Source organism: Camponotus vicinus, unplaced genomic scaffold (assembly GCF_025532165.1).
Source record: "Camponotus vicinus isolate PSW18456_S1 unplaced genomic scaffold, iyCamVici1.0 SCAF_4, whole genome shotgun sequence".
Classification (NCBI taxonomy): domain Eukaryota; kingdom Metazoa; phylum Arthropoda; class Insecta; order Hymenoptera; family Formicidae; genus Camponotus; species Camponotus vicinus.
Genome location: NW_028141976.1, coordinates 23,077,435 through 23,096,165, shown reverse-complemented (window position 1 = coordinate 23,096,165; position 18,731 = coordinate 23,077,435). Strand labels below are relative to the sequence as shown.

General features: G+C 37.7%; 2 protein-coding genes across 4 annotated transcripts in view; one reads left to right on the top strand and one right to left on the bottom strand.

Moving 5' to 3' along the window:
- Nucleotides 1-18,731, bottom strand: part of Hwt (SH2 domain-containing adapter heavyweight) — a 121,595-nt gene that overhangs the window by 74,727 nt on the left and 28,137 nt on the right. The gene's annotated exons all lie outside the window — the stretch shown is intronic.
- On the top strand, nucleotides 356-4,586 carry LOC145969715 (uncharacterized). 3 transcript variants are annotated; one of them, XR_014438227.1, is made up of 5 exons: nucleotides 359-513; nucleotides 973-1,070; nucleotides 1,168-1,589; nucleotides 1,661-2,604; nucleotides 2,672-4,586. XR_014438227.1 is itself a non-coding variant. In XM_083095921.1 (4 exons), exons 3-4 carry the CDS (start codon nucleotides 1,171-1,173, stop codon nucleotides 2,241-2,243), a joined length of 1,002 nt encoding a protein of 333 aa, XP_082952047.1. In that variant the 5' UTR covers nucleotides 359-513; nucleotides 973-1,070; nucleotides 1,168-1,170; the 3' UTR covers nucleotides 2,244-4,586. The 3 variants fall into 3 exon arrangements, 2 of the variants coding, with proteins under 2 accessions (XP_082952048.1, XP_082952047.1); XM_083095921.1 differs by having other exon boundaries at nucleotides 1,661-4,586; XM_083095922.1 differs by lacking the exon at nucleotides 973-1,070 and having other exon boundaries at nucleotides 356-513; nucleotides 1,661-4,586.

The following is an 18,731-nucleotide window of genomic DNA, read 5'->3' as shown; positions in this document are numbered from 1 at the left end:
TATGCGTGAAAAAGAGAGCGAGAAATCTCTGTGACATCTCGTGTAATATCACGCGCAGAGACCGCATGAATGATCGTTAATTAATTCCAGACACGGCGCGAATAAAACGACCTGTCGGTAAAAAAAGCACACCCGCCTTATATTTCCAATTTTTCACACGCATATGTACGAGCATAATAAATACCGGCGGCGGTTACCTTTGGATGACGCGAAGTGCATGGCAACGAGAACACGTATTTTTTTTCTCCCCTACTCTCTTTCTCGAAGCATATTGTTCCCCCAGTCAGCGTTTCCTCTGTCGCAATGAAACGTAGAAACGATTCCCTATCATGAGTAAAACGTTTTATCAGATAAAGTCATGCTATCGGTCTCGCGAGATAAGAGAACGGTGACAGACGATGACACACGACGTTCGTACTTTCGGAAGTGTACGTGTCGCGCTAGCTATTTTTTTCCTCTCCCCATCTTGCGTGTGATTCTCATCCCATTTCGAATAGAAGATAACTAAACAAAGTAAGTATAATAGTATTTTTCTATTATTAAATATAATCTAACAATTAGCATAAAAAGGAGTCAATAAATTATGAAATATTAATGAATGATGAAATATATCTAATCAAAATAATTAAATCCGTAATAATTAAAACCAATTTATAAAATTCAGTCTCTTTTAAATATGATTTGATATTTAAAATAAATTTTATTTTAAAAGTGTTGAAAATTGGTTTTATTTGTGTCGTGTAATGATACATATCTGTGGACGTCAGTTAAATGGTTGAATGTTTTCCTCACGTGATCGTTATCAGATACCAAAAATTCAAGACAAATATACACTTGATTAAATAATCGATCGTATCTGAACGAGCACACCTCCATTCGCATTCGTCCTAATCTTATTTGCACTTTAGCCGCGACCCTCCGCCTCTTAAGTCCTCCATTATTCTATATTGAATTGTACATAAATCTTCATAGCAAAAGAGCAACTTGGACCGTGGACCACCTGCGAACCGGTAAAGAAAAAGCGCGAAGTAATTTCTCTTCATCTCTTCGTGCGATAGCATAGAAGCGGGGTAAGGTGGTCTCTTTCCGCTAAAGTAGATTCGTCTCAATCTCAGACCTAAAGAGCCCTAAGGATCGAAGGCATTAAATAACCGTCCTTGCCGATAGGTCATGGACACGCTCTATCCGAACCTCTACGAGCGCTTCAAGACCGAGGGTCTCTGTCCCATCTGCCTCATGGAGATGGAACTCACGCCTCGGTACTCTTGTGTCAACCAGCACACCGTGTGCCATCGCTGCAAGCCCTACTACTACGGCTGTCCCACGTGCAAGGCGCCGTTAGATGTGGAAATTCTGCCGCTACAGACAGACGTACCGCCCTCGACACATTACATGCCGCATCCCATGCCACCACAATCGTACGACACTCATGGTCCCAGCGCGCCGTTGATGAACTTCCTGGACCACGAGAGAGGGTTTTGGGAGCTGCCCGTACCATCGGAAGATCAACAACTCGAATCGTGCTCGTATTCTCATCTAGGATGCTGGGTGAAGATACCGGAACATCTGCGCGTGCTACATGAGTCCAGGTAAAGGTTTGAGTGTATTCTTACTGTCGTCACTAATGTCACTGTTATTAATCGTAAAATTATAATCTCAGGTGTCAGTTTCGACCGCATTTGGAGGAGAACCACATGTCTACCGATCTTCACCACGATGATTTAGTGGAGTGCTCGTATGCTGCAGCGGGTTGCAGGGTACGAACGGTCCCATGGCGACGTAGTATTCACGAGAAGTTTTGTAACTATAGAGATAGGTTTGAAGCCGTAAACGTCATTAGCGATGGTCTTGCGTCTGCAACGATCACCAGTAACGATTACGACGACGATCCCGACGAATTGGTACAGTGCAAGTTCGAGCGATACGGCTGCATGGTGAGAATGCCGAGGAGACGGAAATACATGCATGAGCAGAAATGCAACTACAAGAACCATCAAGGAGACGTAAACGATGGGTTCTTCATTTATCCTGCGCAGCCGGAATTAGATCCTGAGGAGCAAGTGGAATGTAGATGGTCCGTATACGGTTGTCAGGTCAGACCGAAACGCTATCGTACGCAAATCCACGAGGATAAATGTAATTACAGGATGGAAGAGTGCGCGTACAAGGATTACGGATGTAGCGCCATGTTTACACCGGCCAGAAAATATGCTCATGAGAGAACTTGCGAATATGCCAATTAGATTAACGATGTATCTCAGATAAAATATAATTTTGCGTAGAATAGATGCATATTTACTGGAAGCGATCGCAAAAATATTTTTTCCATATTTTAGTTTTATTTTTAAGAGACATCGATCAAGATGTAGTCGCACGATAAAACGTTCTTATTTTTCGTGACGAGAGAGAATAGCACATAAATATACAAATTGCTTTCGAAAGGATCGATTTGTTTGTAATCGTTACGTCATATGGGGTGCCAATAAAAAAATTTATTTTCTTTATATTGAACAAACGAATAATTAGAATGTCAGTTGAATAAATCAAACGGACGCATGACAAGTTTATTAGCAAGCTGCACGCGAGCACAAAATTCGTACGGAGGTAACAATAATTAACAACAGTAAAGCAAGTTTATCGTCAACCGCTAAAACGAGAGTCTATTTTACAGAACCCATTAACAACGATTTCTCCAAGAACCCGTGGGATAATATACGGAAGAGGATTATTTACTCTATCTATCTCTCTTTCTCTCTCCGTTCCGTTGCAAGATAGCGAGACTTATGCCTGTCGGTCGGGAGATCATCTTGAGCATGATCGTTCGGAATGAGGGGGTGATGGGATAGCTGGGATATCCAACACCTGCAGGCTAATGGTGAGTCTCCCTGTGCGCCCACGATCACACGCCCCCACCCTCGCATCGTCGCTCGATGAAACGACACCTACACGTTTATAGCGCCCATTTATAACGCCAGCGTGTGCAAAAGATGGGAACGGGCTTCACCTCGATATCCGACGCTTCCAAATGTTAGTCTCGAAGTCAATAAAACGCGTCAGACTCAAGCGTTATGCAGTCTTGAATTTTATTTTGTCTACTAATGATTAAAAAAAGAAAAGCAAATTATACTAGATTATTATAAATAATGTGCAATAGTTTGCACATAATTTCTTTGCTATATTATTCTGTTGCAACATAACTGGCAATATAAAGTAACATTTATTTAATGTAGTATATATAAGCAAATACTAAAAAAAATCAGCAAAGTTCAATACTTGTGAATAAAGGGTGCGAACGAAGATCGAAATCTATTTCTTGTGCCATGAAAATCTCTGATACTCCCCTGGGTAAAGGCTTACGCCTTCGTTCCTAAATAAATATCGAATGGACCGTGTCGTGAAAAAATCTTGTCCGTCCGCAACGTGAACGGTATGCCATCTCAATCTGGTCAGAACTTTAACATTCAACGATGGCCTGCTGGACAAAGGACTGCAGGGACTGTTTTACATAGTAAAGACCAAAAAGGATCCCTACGTCTGACCAACGGATGCCTTAAAGAGAATACCGCATCGTATCCAAGTTCATAGTCGTACACAAAGAGAAATCGCCATCTCAAATTATATATCCGGGAACAATCGAAATAACTCTTATTCAAGAAAATGTCACCCCTCGATCGCTACCCTTTACCGTCTCTAATTGCGTTTCAAGCGCATTTCATTCGCTGATTTTTAATTAACCGATTTACAAAAGGATTGCGCAGCTTAAAGAAGATGTTTTATTACGACTGATTTTGATTTGAAACATCTGCTGTTATCTGATTTATGCGCATAAATTTATTTCAGGATTGTGTTTCATATAAAATTTAAATATAACACGTATATATAATTAGTTATGCTTTTCATTTTTCGATACATGTAGAGTAATATTCTCATATATATAATTTCATACTTTTTTTACAACAGACAACAGTATTGTAGAATCCAGGAAGCATATTAAATTTGGTGTGTAATAAAAAGATGTAAAGAAGATATCCGTTTTCTAGTTCAATAAGTCAGAAAAAGCGCATTAATATACGGAGATCCGTTATTTCTATGTAAAACAGCAACGCGAGAGGAAAAGTTGACGACGGATAGGGAACGATTATCAGACGGAAGTTAATGGCTTTTTTTCTTCATTAAAACCTCTCTCGCATAAATTAATCAGCTGATCAGCGTTAGATGATGAAAGATAAGAAGACGGCTGCCAGTCGCATTTAAGAAGCTCGTTGGTAGGCAAAACGGATACAACCACGGTAAGCTAAAACCGACTGATGGTGGGGGTTGAGCGGAGGAATAGAAGGAAGAGATGCGAGTAAATTGCACCCTTGGGGACAAGCCTGACGAGTGACGCGAAGGACGCAACAAGCCAGAAGTCAGCCAACTTTAATTAAGACGGCGTAGCAGACTAGGTGTAGACACGGGACTTTATATAAGAACTATATGAGTTTGTAAAATTTCTTTGTTACCTGTAAATTTTGTTGGAACGTACTATACGAGCGAAACGTAATAAAGATGTAAAACGTTTATTACAGAATATAAGTTACAGAATATTTCTGACCTAGTAATTTATTTTTTATCTAGCGTTATTATTTGTTCCAAAACTTTTCAATAAATTATTAATAACTTTCAATAAATTAAATACTTTTGCAATTAATCCTCAAAAGTACTATAAACTTATTCAAATAAAGTCATTAAATAGAATTTAACGTTTAATGAAAAATAAGATTTTATTACTGTTTACCGCGTTCTTAATTTAGTTCTGAAGAAAACATTTGCAATCTTAATTAAAAATCACTTTTAGTTCGATCAAAGAATGTCCGTAGATTAAGTCTGAAACATTCTAAAATGATAGCTTAAATGTAATATCGATTTAACGATTTCGTGACCAGAAGCGTCTGATCTAGCACGTTTACGGCCATTGATCATCGGCGTTCAAGCCTGAACGTACCGATCAGAAGATTCAGGTAGATCGTGTTCCCACGTAAATATCTCAACGCCAAAAATGACGTTCTCTCGCGTTTCTCGCGCGGCACGCGAGCTCCATAATTCACGTTAGCGTTGCTCGTCGGCCGCGAGGGAGAGATTCGATCGTATCTCAATTTCGTCAGGATATAACTATCGGGACGTCCATGTAACGAATAAATCCGTGTAACCGTTCCTGAGCGGAGCATCGGATCGTGCGGCACGTACGCGATTATCATCATGGAACGGAACGCGATTGCCGCAGGGGCGAGCTCGGCAGCTAAAGATTTACGGCAAGTAAACATTCGTCATCGAGAGACGGAAATCCGGCGCTGGTCGCGGCGTACAGAAACACTGGAACGCCATATCCGGACGATTATGTGTATCACACTGGGAATATATCGTTGTTAAGATAATGTCACTATTAGCAAATCGAATATGATAAGGATTTACGTGAAGCGATTATAAAATCAGCACGATATGTCGCAAGTTTTTAAAATTAGAGCTACTATAGATAGAATCAGTGTTATTTAAAATTTCTTTTTGTTAGGAAATGAAAATATTAAAACTTATAGATATTTATATTTAGTAATTTACAAATCTCATTGTTTACATAAAGCGTGAAAAACCCACACTTTTCCAGCAAAGTAATTATACAGCAGTGGTGATCGCAAGAGAAGCCTCTGGGACCCTCTTTGACTAATAATTAACGCTATGATATCTTATTTCGGCGCACGTTCTTCGAACAAACGATTTCTACATTCGGTGGCAAACTTGTTCCACAGAATTAAAATTCTTAATACAACCCTTTCGGGTTATACAGGGAAGGAATAAATCCGAGAGTACATTCATGGCGGTGGAAGGACCAGTCGAAGAAGAGGTACGTCTCCGAGGAAAAAGCGAATTTAATGAAACGAGAAAAACCTCGGTGAAGGTGTATTTGTAATGCAAATACCGGGCTGACGTTCCCGCAGGGACGAAAAATGAAAGGCTCGAAACAGGCGGGAGAGCGAAATCGAGCGTCCCATCGCTCTCGCTAATCCGATTCCGAATTCTTCGTCGTTTGCTCGGCCGAATCACGTTTCTGACGCTGCGCAGCCTTGGAAAAATAATCCTAATTTTTTTCCCCTCCTTAATTACCTCGGAGATTCGGTGGATTCGTACAAAGCCACACGATTCCTCTCGAATTCTTATTATTCCAAAAAATCCCGGCTCAGCGATAATATTGTCAGCAATCCCGCTTCCGGTCGTTTCACTGATCGGTGCGCGCGTTCGTCCATTCAATTTTTACGCATACAAAGCTTCCGTTTAGTGATGTTTCAACGTGAAATGACATTCGCGAAGGCGGAAAAGTGAAGTACTGATGTCGAAAGGATCGAAGGAATCGTTATTTACCTAAAGTCGGGACTATTGTCCCCTTTCGGCGGACGCATTGTCGAATTAAGAGCTTTTGTGTCAGACGAGGGGGACAACAGGGGGCCGAGCAATGCGCTCGTCCGTCTGTTTCTGTTCACCCGACAGTCCGTCTGTTTCTCCTTCTCTATGGTTTTGACATGTTCCTCCCTTCCCGCGTCGCTTCACGCAAATGAAAGCACTTTTCCGCCGAATAGACAAAATAAATCGAGTCGCGCATGACAATGCCGATAATTTCGCAACAATACGCGTCCGCCCGGCGTCAACGTACGCACGAATAAATACGCAACTCGCAGGAAATGTGCGCGAAAAACGGACGAGATCGGTAGGGTTGAGCCGCATTTCTTCTCCAAACAATGACTAACTGCTAGGGTAAATCAATGCGAGATAATAACGTGGCGAAATGGCCTTTTCGCTGACGCTCAGCGAATTTATTTTGAAAAAAATCGTCCCTTATTAAAAGCTCTGATAAACAGTATATATAAGAAATTGCAAAAACCACTTCAATGTCATTATTAAATATTATTAGCACTTTTGTGTTCACAGAAGCCTAAACACAAAAAACTTTGTCGCTTGCATTATTGTTTAAAAAAGCGAAAGAAAAGCGCTAACCAAGCAAAAGGGGTGATACGACGCGATGATTTATCCGCGATAATTAAAGGGCCGAACGTCACCACCGGCTGCGTATCGATGACCAACGACCGGTGCGTGAGTCTCGTATTAATAGGGTGTTTTAATATCTACCACGAAAGAATTCCCCATCAATTTTAGCCCCAAAAGATTCGTTGAACAGACATACGAAATTTTATTAGCAATGTTACATAAAGAAATTGCCAAGTGTAATCTGATTAAAGGAAGTTATTTGATTAAAGGAATGAAGTTATACGGCGCATTTCCATTATCTCTTTCTTCCTCTCAAAACACTTCAATATCACGATGAATTACAAAATTGTATTTTCGTGTAAAAAGTGTGGACAAGTAGAAACTCTTGTTTATCGGTTAAGTTTCATTGATAGAGCTTGAAATGTAATAACATCTACAGAAATACTCCATTTCGTCGCAGACACACAAACATGTGAGAATTCTTTAAGACGAACTCTCAAGTTCGTCAAAGTATCGAAAAAGTTGGATGAGAATCATGAGAAAAAGGGAACTTTTTAATGGCATATTCAGGTGCCAGAATCCCTATCAACTAATGCTTCGTCTTTTAATGCGACACTCTATGGACTAAACAACTTTCCTTATTTGCTCGACGAGTACTTATCTTCTTGACTGCAATCTTCTTTCCTAATTGCAATAAAAAGGACGAAATAATACGATAAGAAATTATCAGTCTCAATGCAAAACGCTTATAAAATTATTTAACATAAAATTATTCATTTGCCGATATTTAAATAAAAAGTTACGTACTTTATTACTTCCTTTAATTGGCGAATATTAAAATAATCTTTTCGATTTTTTATTACATCTTGTCTGCTTTATATTTTTTAATGTAAATTTTAAAGTATTGATAAATTTATTGTTTCGGCAGTTGCAATTAAAAATACTTGATATAAATATATGTGATATACTTTAAAATATTTTATATTAAAACATTTCTATGTAATAAGAGATGTGGCAGTAAAATAATTCGTAAATTAATTCGTTGAAATTTTCAAATTTGTTACAACATCCAATCATCATTTTACTTTCGAAAGTAATCATTGTCGCTTCTCTTATCTCTATCGCACGTCAATCTAACGAAATCATCTCACCCAAGATCGACCGCTTCGAAATCCTTTTTACTACCCTCGAAATCCCCGGCGGGAACTACTACCGCCGGTGGTAAAATCCAGCGCCTCGATATCCACTTCTAAACTGCAGGAAAAATGGGAAGCATGAGAGGTGCGTGGCCGTGCAACATCGGGAGATAATATACGAGCGTGGTGCGAGTCTGTGCGCAAACTTTGATGTAGAGACCTCTCTTGAAAAGTGGCTGTCCTTGCTGGTACCACCGGCAGTTTCCGCCATGATTTACAGGTGTAGGCGACGTCGTGCGGGCGTCCCGATGGTTCTCAGTCTGACTCAATCGAGGATTGCCTACTACACACAATGGAAAAGAGAAACATCTGATACGAGCACCCTTAACCACTTTGAACTCTAGTGTTTACACGAAAACTTTGCTCGCAAATGCATGCTATTACACCCCAAAAGATAAAAAGGGATCAATTTGTAAACAGATAAAACGAGATGATTCTTTCTGTAAATATGTTTATGAAATTCAAAATAATCGATGTTTCAATATTTGAAGAACATATTGATACATGTTATTTTTTTAACAAACGCATCGACAAGATTAAAATCATTTGCAGTAATCTCGATAGTCTTAAAATAATCTTAAAATATGGCATAATTAATATTTTTTAATTATTCTATATACTATACTATGTTATAAGATAGCATTATCTTTGCACAAGCCTCAAGGAGACGAGTTATATTTTCGTCTGCGGTTTCATCCTTGCATCCTTCTGTCTGTCGAGCGTTGCAGATAAAACGCTTGGAATTTCACGATAGGACAGCGTCGTCCGTCACGGTGAAAGACTCGGTCCGCCAGCCGCAAGTTGGTGGCGAGTAGCCGCGCGTCCGAACGACCACCTAAGAGTCATCTACGTTGGTAATTCGCCGACAGTTTCCGCCGTTCTCCCGACTCGTCCAGGCACTTGGAAACTTTCCCCTGAGAACTCCGACGACTTTGGCAACGACGACGTACATATGTATCGGGTATACATATGTATGGAGGCTACATACACGAATCCGTCGAATCGGAATCCCATGTCTTCGAGAGAATACTTCGCCTTCATCCAAGACGGAAACGGACCTTCCTCCTTCCATATTTCGAACTACGTAGACAAAAGAAAGGATCCACCGGCGACGCGAATTTTCCCTTCTTTTTTTCCTCATCGAATTCGCAGAGCGCTTTATTGAGTTTTAACGCGATCGCGTTAGAGCGGGACAGAACGGCCCGTAAACTGATTTCTCCCCATGAATTGATACGGATGGCTTTAAATCCGCCGTGAAAACGAGTCGAAGGTACAAGCCGAGCACACCTGTGTCACAATCGCATTCACTGAGGGATCAATCTGCCACTTCAACGAGCACTTTCAACTCTAATCTCATTTAAATTTCAATCAAACTTAATTATTAATCATAAATGATCTTATTCAAACCAAGTTCAATCCCGAACAAAAACTTTCTACAAATTTCTTATTTTCGCACGTTGATAATTCCTAACGCCACGCTTTATAACGCCATAGACAAGGAGCAGAGGGCTGACGCCTTTTCATCGCTACGCATTAGACGCATAGACTTTGACGAACCAATTAAATAAATGGTCGTAAATTGTAGCTTCGGCGACGACGACGATGATGCCGCGAACGAAAGCGCCTCCATTAAGAGCTGTAGCACCATCCATCCTCCTCCCCTGAAATGATGCTGGAAGCCACTCTCAGTCCCCGTTGTCGTCGCCGACGTTACAGGAATCACATTGAATCTACAAAGGGTTGACGGAAGACTTTCATCAATGCATACGACGCCTCCATTGTTCTTGCAGTGAGATTGATCCCGCGCGGCACCCCATGGTTTACTCCGCGGAATCACCAGTCGAAAGATGTCGTAAAACGATATAGCCCCCTTCGGAATCTGAGGGGCGTCGGAAGAGTGATAATAGAAACACCGTGTTGAAACGATATTAAATTTCCCTTACATTCGATACATTCTCTTTCGTTTAAGGCGAAAAAACAATTGTAATGTAACATATCTATTATATTTTTTTTATACAAGTATTATCGATGATCACAGCGTTATCGTTGGCAGTATCCTATTCACGAAACACTCTCGAGATGTATTACGGTTGTAACAAATATTAGATAGTAAAAAATGAATCTAAAGTACATGAGAGAGGAATTTAGAGAAAGTACGTGCTATGTCTACATATATAGAAATAACAAGAATCATTTCGCTTTTGAATGACGATGACTGACGGATGAGTTGAGGATTTTACTCGTATTTTAATATATGTCACATTTGTCAAAGTATAATACATGCAAATGTAAGATTTTTAATAGCTCGGCTTGATATTCGAGATTAAATATTCAAGAAATTTGAATACGTCCGACTGACTGGCTGACTGACTGGCAGCACATAACTCTTAAAAGCGCGCAAGACCTGAATGTTCATCTTGCTGATCGCGTCTCGGCTATACCTAATGCGGAAACCACGTAGCGGGCGTAGAAATCGTAATAATGCACGTAACCCACGTAAGAAATATATGCAGTGTGGGAGATGGATTTACGATGCGGCGTTTTGAAGAGGCCGTAGAGAAATATAAGCGAAAGCGCGAAATACGCGAAGGAGAATAAGGAAAGGCATGACGGAATGGTGGGTGTCTATTTAACGCGCTATGTCGACTATGTCAACGTTATTATACCGCAGATTCTCAAGGGAGAGCTCTCGTCGAGAGACTTTGCGTCGAGAAGGGACGCGACCGAAATGGATGTACATCACAAAAGCGGTTTTTAAAATATGGATAGGCGATATGATCGACAAAAACAAACATGTTTTCATATGCTCCGAATATTCCTTTTAATCGCGAACATATTCTCCGAGAATATTTGAGAGAACGTTAATATTTTTGCGCGTTAATTTAGATCCTAACTAAATAAGAGCGGTTATATCACCGGAGTTAATTTTCTTATAATAAGTAATAAGTCGTAATGATTCGAGGAGAAAAGAAAACTGTATTTGATCTCGGGAGATTCGCGCATCCGTTTTGCAATCTCGTATGAAGAAAGAAGTTCCGCAGGCAGGATATTCAAGATAACCGCAGCAATAACCATTTCTCGACCCTCGAGAGAGCGCGCGAGATTGAAGCGCCTTTTATTCTCAAATGCGTGCGAAGTCTCGAGCTCCAATTTAATGAAAATTCTTATGAAAAGCTAATATCTTTTCTCGATAAAAATATAACATCAGGACCACAAAATGTTGTTCAACCTCATTACATTGAAATAATAACGAAACATCATTAAGAAAAACTGTTAAAAATGCTATAAGAAATGCTATATATAAATGCACATCTACAACAGGAATCTCCAATTTGTTTTTCATAAAGCAGGCCTTTCATTAACTGAACACGTTCTGGTTAGGCCAACGTGTATAAAGAGGGAAATAATTGTCGACCTCGTTAAAAGTTTCAAGTCTCCGTCTCATAAAAAATACTATCAGTGATTTTTAGGCTCTCTATGAAAGCGTCAAAATGATTTCCATCAGATGAAGTCACTTTTCTTTATTATTTAATATCAGCTTCGATATTTCAGGATGAACATTATGCATGCAGAGTGCAGAGTGTCTCCTATCGAGTTTGCAAGCCTCTTCTTTTCGTTTCTCAAAAGCAAAAAGCGCGAACGCTAAACGAAACAAGGAGCTGAGGAGAGAGAAATTTTTCCGCGCGACAGAAAGAAATAAATAAGAACAAGGGGGTGGTTATATGCGGTAGGAGAGGAGAACAGGAAAGAACTGTCGGCAGAAGATAGATCAGTACCTTGGGGATTCCGTCTTTACGTTAGCCAAAGCGTACTCCACGTGGAGCTTACTAGTAGAAAGAGCGGGCCGGAGCGATAAAACATGCCGCGCACTGTAATAATAAATCGCATGTTAGATTTTTTATGGCGGTATCACTTTGAGATTATTGTCGGTCTTGGTAGTAAATCCGTAATAAACTGTCAAGAGTTTGTTTCCATAAATTGGCAAAATATTAGCACTTGATTGCCACATGTGAATATCATGTTGTATCGATTATCGGTTATTTTTACAATTCAACGCTGATGGAATTACTTCATATATCGTTTAAAGAGAATGAAAAAAAATATTACAAAAATAAGTAGATAATTATTTTCCTTAAATGTTTTATAATCAACAGTAGCGAAAATAAAATTGGTTTATATGTTGTAGGATACATTTATAATGACTTTAGACACTTAAGATAGATTTTAAAATAATGATTTGATTATTATGTAGTATACACGTGGAAACTTTACATTTTTTTATTTTTTATTACTTTAATTTTTTTTCTTTCAAAGAATATTCAGATAAGTGGCAGTTCGCGTTCGAATCCCCTCGAAAGGAGAAGTCCTTCTACGTTTTTTGAACTGTTTCGACCATGAATGAATCGTGGTATAGATGTAAATCGCATTGTCGTAATAGCGGATATGGGTTCCCAGCAAAGGTCTGATCAATTAGCTTCTCTAGAGGCTCCTTGATACAAGCATGCATCAACTTGAATCGACGCGCAATTATACCGAATATATAAACGAGGGAAATAAAATCAATGAGCATATAAATCGCTTTCTCGATAAGAATTTATAAGAGAGTCGGAATAAGAAACAATTTTCTTTGTACATTTTTGCACTAATAATTTACACTATAATTATATTTTGCATTTTCACTTGCTATTATATTAACAAAACATAATAGAATGTAAGCTGTATTTATATTATTCTTATATGTTTACTATTATGACATATTAACGATTATTAATTAAATCTACATTAAATTAATATGTATCTACATTAAATTAATTTGTATGTATTTATAATTCTTTTTTTATTATTTTTATAATTCCTTTTTTATGTGTTTTTAGGGAAACAGCAAAAATTATGAAGTAGCTCACAAATTTTCAATAGTGTCCTCTCTAAGAAAGCTTTCGAATCAATTTCACTCCACGGATACATGAATTTCCACATATAAGAGAAAATTCTATCCAATTTAATTGATAAGTTAATTTTTAACAAAATATAATTCTTTTCTACGCATATACATTATTTTATAAATATATTATTTTCATTTATAAAAGAAATATCTTTCATAAATGTATAGTTTTCATTTATATACTGTTGATAAGAGTATTACAGCTTGATAAGAGAATATACTTGGAACGAAATGTTGCAACAGCTTCTGATAAAATCCCACGAGTAGGTAAAGAAGACTTCTACCGATAATACAGAATGGTGCTTGCAAAGCTTGCGCAAGCTGCGAAAGCTTTTTATGAGTTACCCGTAGAGTAACTTCGCATCCTCGTCTCCATCTAGTTGAGTCATCCCTAATCTGGATTGTCATTGATGATAATTTAATATTTATATAATATTAAATTATATTTAATATTTATATAATATTAAATTATCATTAATGGAAAAAAATTAAAGCTTCTGAAAAGCTTATTCATGATACTATCAAAATCTACACATACTACAACCTATCAATTTAAATATATTCATATTGTGTTGATAAAGTATATGTGATCAATACTAATTTATATATAAAATTAATATTATGTATATTATTGTGTACTTAATATTCCAAAGAGAGATTGAATAAACGTGAATATTATATGTATGTAACGCGAGCGTACTATGTGAATTGCATGTAATTTAATGGCAAACAATTTCTCGCAACTCATGTATAAATTAATTCTACATATTAAAAGACACACTTAATCAAAAGTGGTCATGTTACAATTTTTATTAAATTAAAATAAATAAAACTTTTAGAAATTTTATATGAATGCCAGAAATTTTTTATGTAAGAGTTTGAATCATAGAATCATAAAAAACGTAAATGTCAGATTTAGTAAATCATGAGAATAATTCTTATAATCCATATGACGCGTAAGTAGTTTGATATTTATAATATTACAAATATAAAGAATATTTAATATTTATTTATAAGTACATAATTCAACAACATCTATCTTCTTATTAGTGTGCGCGCATTCCTTTCGTAATTTAGTCGAATGAAGGAAGCTTCGTGTCACACATTCCAGATATATTTACTCGTATATATAATGCAGCATCTATTACAAAACAGCTCGACATGCTATTATGTCTAGCCTAGCCAAATTTTACGATGTCTAGCTTAGACAAGTTATACGATGTTCGATAGAATAAATATTCTATCATTTTTTTATCAGTATAAAATCAATGTAAAAAAAGACCAAGTTTTTTTTGACAATCGAATACATGACTGCACATCTTGTAATGAAAAAATGACAATTTTTATATTTATGTTTAAAAATAAATTGAAAATTGGGTAATAGCGCATATCATAAAAAACTTTTACTGAATTTATTATTCATGCCATTGATGACAATACATCGCATGACAAAATGCACGGCTATATGTCAGTTAGTAGTTCCAAAAACTGTAAGCACAAAAGCGCAAAAATAAAACATACAAGGATGGACGAGATAAAAAGCGAGAGAACCGTGAGTGGGAAAAACGGAGCGAGGGTCCAATGTAAACCGCTACTAATGTAAAGCACCGATATGCCGGAAATGCATTGCACCGCATTTACGGCCGCGCGTTATCGCGGTCATAGAATTTCTCATCAAGCTTTTCCCATCACAAAATATGTACATAGAGAGAAATAGAGGAAGATAGAGAAGAGAAAAAAAGAGAAGGAAAAGTAGACAAAATGTTCTTCTCTTTCTCGTGGTTCTTTCGATCGCGTGCCAAACCGTGCGAGAGAAGCAACCCTTCAGATTCTTCGCGAGGCACCCCGTTTTTTTTTGTAAAAAAAATCATTGTATCGGCGACGTTCGAAGAAAAACGTTTCTCTCCTGCTTGAATATCACTTTTCTCTTTTACGCTTGGCGAACGATCAATGCCCCGAGTTACGAGTAAAGAACAGAAAGTGTTTGAGTTCGTCCAAATCCATCTCGCGGCTACCGAGATGCGAGCTCGTAAGCATTGCTATTACAAAAGAAAATCTTCCGATATCGAAAAGAAAAATCAAAGGATACTTCGGCACGCTTCTTACATCACACTTTTCATGATAAAAGAAATTGTTCTCACGATTCCGATGTCTTTTTATAAAAAGGTATATAAATCATTGCATAAAATTCAGAACAACTATTGTATTTATATTATTAAAATGTAAATATGTATAAGCTTTTTTATTGGAAAAAGATATTTTATTGAGAAAATAACTTTTCTTTTTTGTTGCCTTTTATAAGCTTGTTTTTTCTTTCGCGGATTTGAAAAATTGAGCCTAAAGCCTGAGCTTAAAAGTTCAAGCAATATATTGCAAGGAAACAGTATTCGATTTTGAAATTGATATATTACACAGTTTGCTGATAAATATTAAAGTTTAACTAACAATCGCAAATAGAATACTACAAGCATGTATATGGAAAATTGATAGAAAGAGATATCATGTGTAGCTTCCTTCCTCCTTATCGCAAGGATGCAGTCATGTTCAGAAATGCATCATACGCCTCTCTGATCCGTAAGTAATGGCATATCGAGGGTTCGGAGCACTTTAAGGAATGAAAAAGATCACGGGTGAAATCCGGTAGTATAGAGACGAGTTTTAACGATACTCAATCCCAAGGATTGGATTGCATTGCATTTTAAGGCGAAAGGGAAACGAGATGCTACAGCGAATATCCGGCAGTTCGTTTCCGTCCTTCCGCCACTTATTCGTGAAATATAGCGTTTACTTCAGGCGTCGAGAATTACGAGGATGTAATATTGAATCCGAGTTGGAGGGCTGTTCTGAGCATAGTGGCTACGATAATAAGCGGCACATGAGTCGATTAACTCGAGCGTAAAATAATGTTTAGCCCCGGTATTTCGCCAATAAATTATTTCGCGTGCATCTTACTTATAACGTCATAATTGAGCATGTACAGTATTCATGGCTCATATTAGATGATTGATCCAGTGCCCGACCTCGTCTGAGCTTCTGCTCTTTGCGCAAGCTGTGATTAAGGCTCTCGCGCCCTGAGGGAGTTATCATCCTTTGCGGTCCCATGTCGCGCCCACGTTGTATCATATATTTTGCTTCTACCAAGCCTGCACCATTGTAGATTACGTTGTTGGAAGTTTACCATTCAAGAGAATAAGTAACCATATAATAATAGAATAATAATAAATTAAAAAATCAACATATATATATATTTGTTAGATGTGAATTAATAAAAATAAAGCTAGAAATTAGATTGCAATGAATGGATATTATTGTAAATTACATTGAGAGAGAGATCCAGAGGACATACTGAGATAAAAATTTCTATTTATGTAGGTCAAGAATGCTAAACAACATGACGACGTTATAATTCAAATCAATGTTCAATATGATGATATTAAAATTTTTCAGATGAATAAAGACTTTAAAGCAAGGTGTGAAATGCAGTGTGGGTAAGTTACATAAGTGATAGAGAACGACTTAACTCGTCGCCCACGTTCAAAGTGTTAATTAATCATGACAAGGTGATGAAAGCCGACCTCTCCGAAAGAGCTTCTTTCTCACGCGTCAAGTCTGATAAGTCTGTGGATTAAGAACTTCTATGGCGACCAAGATTTATCGATACACGATGAATCGGATAATGGTACACGATCGGCGTTAAGAACGCGCGCGCAAGGAATGCGATTAGTCTCGCTCTCCTGCACTCGGTCGTTCCAGGTTGAACGAAAATCCATCACGCGGACATATTGGATTTGAGAGAGGATCGAAAGCTCGTTTCCTGTGCAGGCGCATACTATCCATCCACGTGCGTCTTCATATTCCATGATATTCTCGATAAGAATATTTCTATCGTGTTTATGCGACAGATCCAATAATTTCTATGAAAATTATTTTTCTTATAAATCGCAAATATTGTTATGATGTCTAAAAGCTCTTTGATGTTTCCTCCTAATTATAGTCCACTCCTTTTGACCGGAAAGTAACTGATTGTTTTATGTCGTTATGTTTAAAGTCACGAATCCTCATGCACGACAAATTCGCTTAAAATGATGCACGTACAAATGCGTATGATAAGTGTATATGAACCTAAAATCCAAAGAGATGAACCGTCGTATCTTTGACTTATCTCGCAATATCCCGATGTAGATTCAACGTTATATGAATAGTTATCAGCAGTAGTCTTCTCTCTTCTTCTTCCAACACTCTCTATCTTCATTTTTCAACAAGCTCGAATGTTATACGAACGCTACCTCGAGATCGGTGAGAGCTGCTGAATTTCGAATCTTCCGTATCTGGTTCGCGTAACATCCATCTGCCATGGAAATCCATCAATTTCGGGTAACAAGAACGTTATAGAACCTACGTGAGATTCGTATTTCAATATCTCAACAAGATATCGAACTGATACTTGTTGCAAATTCGAGTATATTCGTGTTGCATGTGCGACCTTTCCCCAGGAATGAGAGCGACATATTTAATATCAACATAGTTGATAAAGGCATTTCATATAGTGATGGTGCAGAGAGAGCCACGAAAAGCGTACGCATTTTTGCACGTAGAATTTTCGCAAAATAATAAATTTAAAAGCCTGATCGTGTCGTGCGAGCAAAAATCGATGATGAAGGTGCCGCGACCGTGCGAGCAATTATCGCTAATCCGGAATGCGAAGTGCCGGGAGATAAATGGCGAGATGTAATAAAACGCACCAGCTGTTCTTCCTATCTCTCTTTTTCTCTCCTCCTCTTCCCTTTCCTCATGTCGCCCAGCGCGCAACCTCATGTAAATTCAAATGGCTCGTTCTCCATCGCGATAATATGATGGGCAACGGCAAAACGGACTATCTCACCGTTTCTCGATGCTCTCTAAACCGCAAATAACTCGCAACAAAGTCTCTGCTATGTTTCATCAAAATATTAAAACGCTAAAAAAGATGAGAATTCAATAATCGTGTAATTTGCATATAATTATAAAAGCATAAAAGCCATCTCGTTTCAATAAGAAGAAAATATTAACCGACGAATTTGAAGGAAGAAAACATCATCAACCGTGATAATCTTATTATTAAGATAATATTCTAAATATTTCTGTCTCTCATCTACTCAGAACAATTAGGAAACAATTTAGAACAACATCAAATAACCATCAAATTGAAATTTTCTATTATATGTATTGTATTAAAATTGCTAAAGCTTTTAATCAGAAAAATTTCGAACAAAGTGAAGATTGTGACGAGAATTGTCAGTGATTATTACTAATAATACTTATTCTTCCGATCACTAAGTATAAACATTTCCTTAAGCAGAGTCCTAAGCTAAGTAAACTTAGCTTAAAATACTCTATAAATTATACAATATTGCCAAAGTTCTTAATCGTAGCAAACTTCGACGAGATGCATTGGTATGTTACTTCCACATTACAAGTTTGCCGTGGCATTCAGCTTGCTCTACTGCATGTCACGTTCAGCCAGTAATCCTGAGATGCGAAGTATACTTCACATAACAGTATTAAACTTTTAAAACTGAAACTTACAAAGTTGTGACAGA

Bases quoted from the DNA above. Each gene is read 5' to 3' on its own strand.
- LOC145969715 (XM_083095922.1), top strand. From the start codon at position 1,171: ATGGACACGCTCTATCCGAACCTCTACGAGCGCTTCAAGACCGAGGGT. The intron at 1,590-1,660 runs GTAAAGGTTTGA...TTATAATCTCAG, and splicing joins CGCGTGCTACATGAGTCCAG to GTGTCAGTTTCGACCGCATT.